Source organism: Malus domestica, chromosome 07 (genome assembly GCF_042453785.1).
Source record: "Malus domestica chromosome 07, GDT2T_hap1".
Lineage (NCBI taxonomy): Eukaryota > Viridiplantae > Streptophyta > Magnoliopsida > Rosales > Rosaceae > Malus > Malus domestica.
Window position 1 is genome coordinate 34,541,676 of NC_091667.1, and position 7,595 is coordinate 34,549,270.

Sequence of the window (7,595 nt, forward strand, 5' to 3'; positions counted from 1 at the left end):
AAAAGTAACCTATAAGCTACTTGCTTTTAAAAGCTGTTGTCTGGAGGCCATTGATTTTAAACTAAGTTGTATATTTTATTCTTACCCAATACACTTTGACTGGTTAACTTTAAAGTGAAACAATTTTTAGTAAAAATATAATACCAAACAGAGCCTAAGTGGCTGTGTAGCCAAATTACCTACCAAATTACTTATCTGCCAATAAAAATGCAATCCCAGTGGCAATTGCAATTTGGCCTCTGAGAAAGTATAGTTGACCTAAACCTTGCCTCTTCCAATGAGGAGTCAGTTTTGTAATTTTCAATGACTTTAAAATAGTTGGTGACTGGGATTAGTGGTCAAATACTTTCCATTCTAATTAAGAAATTAAATTAAACATGAACAACCGAAAACAAGAATCAAATAAAATATTAATTAAATTTGGATCAAAATGTGTGATTATTTTTTTAATGGAAAGATGCTCAAAATTTAAATCTTATTAGCTTCCTATTTAAGCTAAATGAACAAGTTTAGTTAGGGATTATTTTCTGACCAGCATGTTGTTGTGGTTCGTCTTTTTTTTATTTTATTTTTTTATTTAATTCTCCTTTTGGGTGGGGGAATAATTAAAGACTTTGGCATTATTGTAAAACAAATTTAAGAAACGAAAGAAATGTGGGGCTTATTTATAATTTTTCAGCATCCTATGTGAGGCAATTGGAGAAGTATTTTAAACCATATTGGTACAAAATTAGGTGGAAATTAAAGATATGTGTCAATTGATTAATCTTTAAAATAAATGAGTTCAGAGAGCATATGCTTAGCTAAGTTTGTTGGAGCAAAATTGTTCTTTAATTATGCATTCAAGTTCGGATTGTCACTCTCAATAATTTAGACATCAGTTAAGAATACATGATCGTTTATAAGTGCTTTTAAAATGACTGAAAGTGTTTTTAGTGAAAATGTTATTAGAGCAATCCTATAAAAGTACTTGAAGTGCTTCACTAAAGAAACATATAAAGTACTTTTAGAATTCAAAAATATTTTATTTAAAAATGCGTCCAATCATTTTAAAAATACTTCTAAACAATCCCTAAATATGATTTTTTTTTCTTTTCATTTTTTCATTTACTCTATGCAGTGAGACCTTGAGTATGTTGCAACCACTGACACCATGACGGATGCATCATAAAATTGGGTACCAACAAATTTATGGTGAGCATCTCCCTCCTTTTTTATCCACTAAAATCCACTTTTGTCAGTTTCACTATAAATATTCGGCGGTACTATTCACGATTTTTTTTTTACTTTTAAAATATATTATGTTAATTTTTTATTATTGATTATCTTTAAATTATTTGATCTGATGATCGAAATTAAAATGAGTATGTGAAAAATAAAAAGGAATGTGTATATAACATCACTTTAAATATTTGTAGACAAAATGATGGACAAAATATTACTATTTTTATTTGTTTTCATTTCTTTATTCATGAATATTTTTGCTCACCACCCTCAAGTGCCAGTAATGCTCAACACCCTGTTTATCATTGTTCGATGAGTTTAAGTTTTAAGATTTGTGTTTATCCACTATATAAATCTCGACATTTAAACCTATATAATGGTGATAAATAAGGTGATAAACATTACAGTTACATAGAAGTGGTGGAAAAAGTATTCGCTTTGACAATGTAACACTTCATTTGTTTTTATTTTTAATGTGTTAATATATAGTTTTGGACAGTGAGGTGGATTTGCAAAGCATGAAGTGAAGGTAGCCATCTTCATGTTAAAGAAGTTTTTCTTTTCAAAATAGACTAGCTTGTGACTTCGCTACTACTGTCTATCCTTTTGGAAGGGCATAATTTATGATAAAAGAAAGTTAAATTTGTAGTTTGGTAGCATATATATTGTCTTCTTAATAAGGTAGATTTCAAGCTAAAGCTCTACAAACAGGATGTAGGAGAAATGGAAGGGACAACATTTATAGTTACCAATCTACCATGTCTCACTTTATAATTTTTTTTCCCACCCAAATTATCCATCTTGGGGGTCCCATAAAAATAATTGAACAATGCTTGTGTTACCCAAAACCAAGGGGATTATGCAAGAAAAATTTGGACCACGTAATGATAAAGTATGAGTTGATTCTTATATCGATTAGGTAAAATGATATCTCATTCAACAAGCGACGTATATTCCCTCATAATAAAATGGAAAAAACGTCTAAAACGACTCATTATGGAAACGAATAAGAAACTATTTTGATATTAGTTTTTATGTTCTACGTATTCGCTTGCGTTTGAGAGAAAACTTAGAGCATCTCCAATGAAATATGCAAAATGTATAAGAATGTGTATTTTCCATTTTTTTTGGTCGGAAAAAAAAACTTAAATATACATATTTTTTATATCTTTAGGTCGTTAGTCTCGCTAATCAAAGAGAGAAAATAAAATAGAATCTCAATTTACGTATATCCCATTAGAGGAAAACTCTCTTCTACATCTCTTGAAAGTGAAAAATGGATGTAAATATGAGTTTTACATCTCAAATTTGTATCTCTCAGTTAGAGATGCACCTAAAATAGTTTAGCTTTATGTTCAACGATAATACATAAATGTACCACTTATCAGACAAAATATTTATTTGTTAGTGATTCCCAAAAATATATTAATTAAACGTACAACATTACCATGCGCTTAATTTGAACATAATTTGAATATTATCAGTGGCCACGCATGCAATGGATATTCATTTACCTAATCCATAAACTATATTATTTTAGGTTCAGTTCAACATCATTAAGTTGTAAATATAAAAACTTGGCCAAACCATCCATGATGGTGGGTTAGGAAACCTCATTTCTTTAACAAACTAGAATGCACCAACCAAATTACTAAACTTTTAATTTTAAAGCGATATGGAACACGAAAATCCTTAAAATGTACTCTTTTATTGTGCATTAAGAGTTCATTTATAAGTTTTTTTGAAATTACTGAAAGCGGTTTTGATGAAAATGTTTTTGGACTCAGATTTTTTTTCTTCTAAAGCACTTTCAGCCATTTTAAAAAGCACTTCCAAACGAGTCTTAAGATGTTAAAATAAGTTTTGGACATTAACAACGTACCTTAACTGACTATTAGTATTTGAAATTATCATCCGTCTCATTCTAGTATGCTAGTTGTACAACTAACACGTTGAGACACTTCGTTACGAGCAATAAGAAGAAAAATCGAACTCAAAACTTCAAATGCGGAAATCAAACCGGTAGTCAACTAGTTTGTCAGTTACATAACCTTTTGTGACTTTATGTTGAAGCTTAAAAGTGAGTTAGAGTAGCTGTAATTGTTTAGCAATATATCATTCTGTTTTTATTAATTTAAAAGTTTTAATAATGTCGGAGCTAAAATTATTCCACTGGTTGGGGGTTTGCGACGTAGACAAAAATCAGGTTAAACGCAACAGCAACCGCCTCGTGTCAGTAAACTCACCGAGAGTCAACCGGGAAACCGCCCGTCAGGACAAACCAGCAACTAGAATTTCGAATCCGCGAAATCGCAAACAGCGTGGATTCTCCCGTCACTTAAAAGCAGCCTCACAGCTCACAGGAGGTCGTTTGTCTCTTCTCTCATTTTCATACTTTTTCTATTTCTTCTTATTTTGTGTGATTACGGTTAAACTACGTCAACATTTTATATTCTTATTACTTTTTATTTTATTATTTTTATAAAAAAATCAATATAAAATGTTAACGTGACTTAACGGTGATCACACAAACATAAAAAAATAGGAAGAGTATGAAAATGAGAGGGCAGACAATTCACCTCCCCCAGCTCAACCCCATTCGCCACACGTGGTTGGGGGTCGTTTTCGTGGTGTTCTGGATTGCATTTCAGAAGAAATTTTTAGTTGTGACGGGAATACAAGTGATACACCGCGTGTTTTAATAAAAATGATGATAAATTTATTTTTTAAATTATTAATATTTTAGCACACATATTCTACTATTTGTTTAATAACCGATCATACTGAAAAATCTTTTGTATTTCGGGGCTCTGGTAGAGGCCTTTTGGAATATTTCGTAACTGTCGTGTCAGATGATCACATTCACTAGAACGAAACACACAACCCCCACCTCACCAGGCAGCATGTGAGTGCACGCTCCTCGAACTCCTTTTCCATGCAGGAATATTTTGTCTGCTCCATATTGGTACGTGCATCCACGCTCCCTTCAGTCTCGTGTGGCTCCGATGATTGTAAATTCAAAACGGAGAGCATGAGGTGTGCGTGAAAGAGTATCCTACGCGTAATGAGCACCGTTCATCGTCACCGATCGGGGTCGAAAAGAAAAAATCCAACGGTGTGGGATTCGGTGGCGTACATACTCGCGTAGATGCGTTTCGGAATTTCGGATTTAAAAACGAAAAACAGACACCCAGAAAACCGAAAACCAGAAGGAAAAGCCCACTCTCTCTCTCTCTCCTCACTTTCTCTCTCTAGAGTTTGGAATCTGGCCGAGTTATCAATTTCATCGCAATTACAAATGAATTCAAGGCGATAATAAGAGAGAGAGAGAGAGAGAAACAGAAACAGAAACTGTCTCTTCTTCTCCTTCCATGCGTTTCTTCATAACCCACCACTTTTAGCCTTTTTCCCTTCCTCGCTCTCAGAAACCCAGAGGGGAAAAAATGCAATCGGGAGGCTTCAACGGCGGAGGAGGCGGCGGTGGCGTCCCTGATTTCTACACAAACGGGCGATCCATCTCCATCTCCGCCGCCATGAACGGCCACAACCCGTCTCAGAACAATCCCTACCACCGATCCCAGCTCCCCAGCCTGTTTATGGACCCTACCGCGTCCCAGATCGCTCGCCAAACACAATTTCAACCCCAAACCCAAAACCCAGCAGCCGGTCTCATCGGAAAGCGGACGCTCGCGGAGTTCCAGGCCCACCAGCAGAACCACTACAACCCCCACCAGAACTACCACCAGAATCCTAGCCAAAATCTATATCTCCGCTCCCTAAAGCCCAGAACTTTCCAGCACTCTTCTCCGATTTCGCCTTTGTCTCCGACAGACTTCTCATCTGGGTCAGCAATTACAGGCTCCGACTCTTCGTCTTCCTCCTCGATTTTATCCCATCAGCGGTTCGGGTTGCCTCTGCTTCAGCAGCTCCGCCCTCAGCCCATTAACCAGACAGCACCGCCGGCGATGTCGTATGTTAACAATCTGGTGCCCAACAATCCGGTTCAGAACAACCCAGTTCAGACCCGGGGTTTGGACTCCGAGAAGAAGATGATCAGTAATACGCTGCAAGAGCTGGAGAAGCAGCTACTCGACGATAACGACGAGGACGACGAAGGCGACGCCGTTTCTGTCATTACTAAAAGCAACAGCGAGTGGTCCGAGACGATACAGAATCTGATGGGTTCGGCAGCTCCGAGTCAGTGCCAGAAGCCCGTTTCTCCGTCGCCCACTTCGTCTTCATCTTCGTCGTCCTCCGTGGCGTCTCCGGCGTCCTCCACCTGTTCCAAGCAGTCGCTCATGGAGGCCGCGACGGCCATTTCTGAAGGGAAATCCGAGGCTGCGGCGGAGATCCTCGCCCGGATGATGGCGACACAGGTCCCGAATCCGAGACCCAATTCAGAACAAAGGCTTCTGGAGTTCCTGGGTTTAGCTTTGAAGTCTCGGGTCAACCCGATTGATAATTCGCCGCCGGCGAACGAGCTTTTTGGGCAGGAGCATAGCGGGTCGATTCAGTTGCTTTACGAGTTATCTCCGTGTTTCAAACACGGGTTTATGGCTGCTAACCTCGCAATCCTTGAAGCGACCTTGACGGACCAATCAGCGACCAACAAGGTTCATGTGATTGACTTCGACATCGGGCATGGCGGTCAGTACATGCTCCTTTTCCAAGCGCTCTCAACGCGTCAGAATGTTAGGCCCGCCGTCGTGAAGATCACCACCGTCGCGGATAATGGCGGGGAGGGGAGGCTGAGAATGGTCCGTCAGAAGCTGAGTCATGCCGCCGAGCGACTCGGGGTCGGTCTGGAATTCAACGTAGTGAGCCAGAAAATCGGCGAGCTGAACCGGGACTCGCTGGGTTGCGAACCGGACGAGCCGATCGCCGTGAATTTCGCTTTTAAACTGTACAGCATGCCGGACGAGAGCGTGTCCACGGACAACCCCCGCGACGAGCTTCTGCGGCGCGTGAAGGGGCTGGCGCCGCGTGTGGTGACGCTGGTGGAGCAGGAGATGAACACCAACACCGCGCCCTTCATGGCGCGCGTAAATGAGTGCTGCGCCTACTACGGGGCGCTGCTGGAGTCGATCGAGGCGACGGTTCCGAGGGAGAACCCGGAGCGAGTCAAGGCGGAGGAGGCGCTGAGTCGGAAGATAGTGAACTCGGTCGCTTGCGAGGGGAGGGATCGCGTGGAAAGATGCGAAGTGTTTGGGAAGTGGCGGGCCCGCATGGGGATGGCGGGGTTCGAGTTGAGGCCCATGGGCCCAAATATGACCGAGTCGTTGAAAAATCGACTCGTATCGGAAAACCGAGTCAACTCGGGGTTCACGGTTAAGGAAGAGAATGGAGGGGTTTGCTTTGGTTGGATAAGCCGCACTCTCACCGTCGCTTCCGCTTGGCGTTAACTTCACTCATTTTTATATTTGTTTTATTTAATTTTTAATTTTCTGGCTAATTGTTATAAAAAATACTTTCTGATTATTATGTAGGGTTTCCTGAGAAAATGGAAATAGGAGAAATGCTACCAAAAATTTGAGGAGTGTTTGGATTCCATGAAAATTCTTGTGCCCACTACATTTATGTTTCTTGTTTGGTTTCGGGCGTGTTTCAAACTAATTATGCGATGTCATAAAAAAAATACTTTAAACAAGGGGGGTTGCGTAATTGAGGAATGAGTTTGGCCTTCCTACCAAACCAACTATGGAGGCTCCACTTATGTATTTCTCCTTTTGGCTTTTATTTGAGGGAACGGTTAGTAGTACTTTCAAATTTTATTTTACATTTTCTATAAGTGTATTTTTCTTTTTACTTAGAGAAAGTTTGTACTGTAAAATGATATTTTTGGAATACTAATAACAATTTTCTTATTCGATTTTATGTATGTTACGAAAACCTAGTTTTTTGTTCATAGACGTGTCGATTTCCTATTGGATAAGAGTTTTGCTATGCAATTGCTTACCATGTAAACAATGTTACGTGTGTTTTCATAATACTAGACAAATATCTTGGAACCATATGGATGGTTATTTACAAAACTTTTCATCCTTAATTTGTTTAAATAATATTGTGCAAAATATGTGACTCGTGAATTAGTTGGTTGGGGAGGATTTGAGGACGGTATAGAAGAAACTCATAACAATGGGCGTTGCGTAATTGAGCAAGAACATTGCTTTGTTGATGAAAAAATAGCAGTAGCTGCTAAAGGAATAGCAACAGTTGCTGAAGGAATAGTAGCAACTGCTATTGAATCTTCAATCATAGATGGACACGTGTGCAATTATTATTTTTAATTTCAATTATTTGGGCATATGTTCATTTGTGATTGGAATTCTGCAGAAGCTACTGCGATTCTTTCATCAACGAAGTAGTGTTCA

The 7,595-nt window shown here is 39.0% G+C and overlaps 1 protein-coding gene across 1 annotated transcript; it reads left to right on the plus strand.

The window, feature by feature from the left end:
• Window positions 1-4,448: 4,448 nt before the first annotated feature.
• Window positions 4,449-6,780, plus strand: LOC103439806 (scarecrow-like protein 8). Its single transcript, NM_001328965.1, is given in 1 exon segment — window positions 4,449-6,780. A coding segment is annotated over 1 exon segment (1,959 nt). The 5' UTR covers window positions 4,449-4,667; the 3' UTR covers window positions 6,627-6,780.
• The last annotated feature ends 815 nt before the right edge of the window (window positions 6,781-7,595 follow it).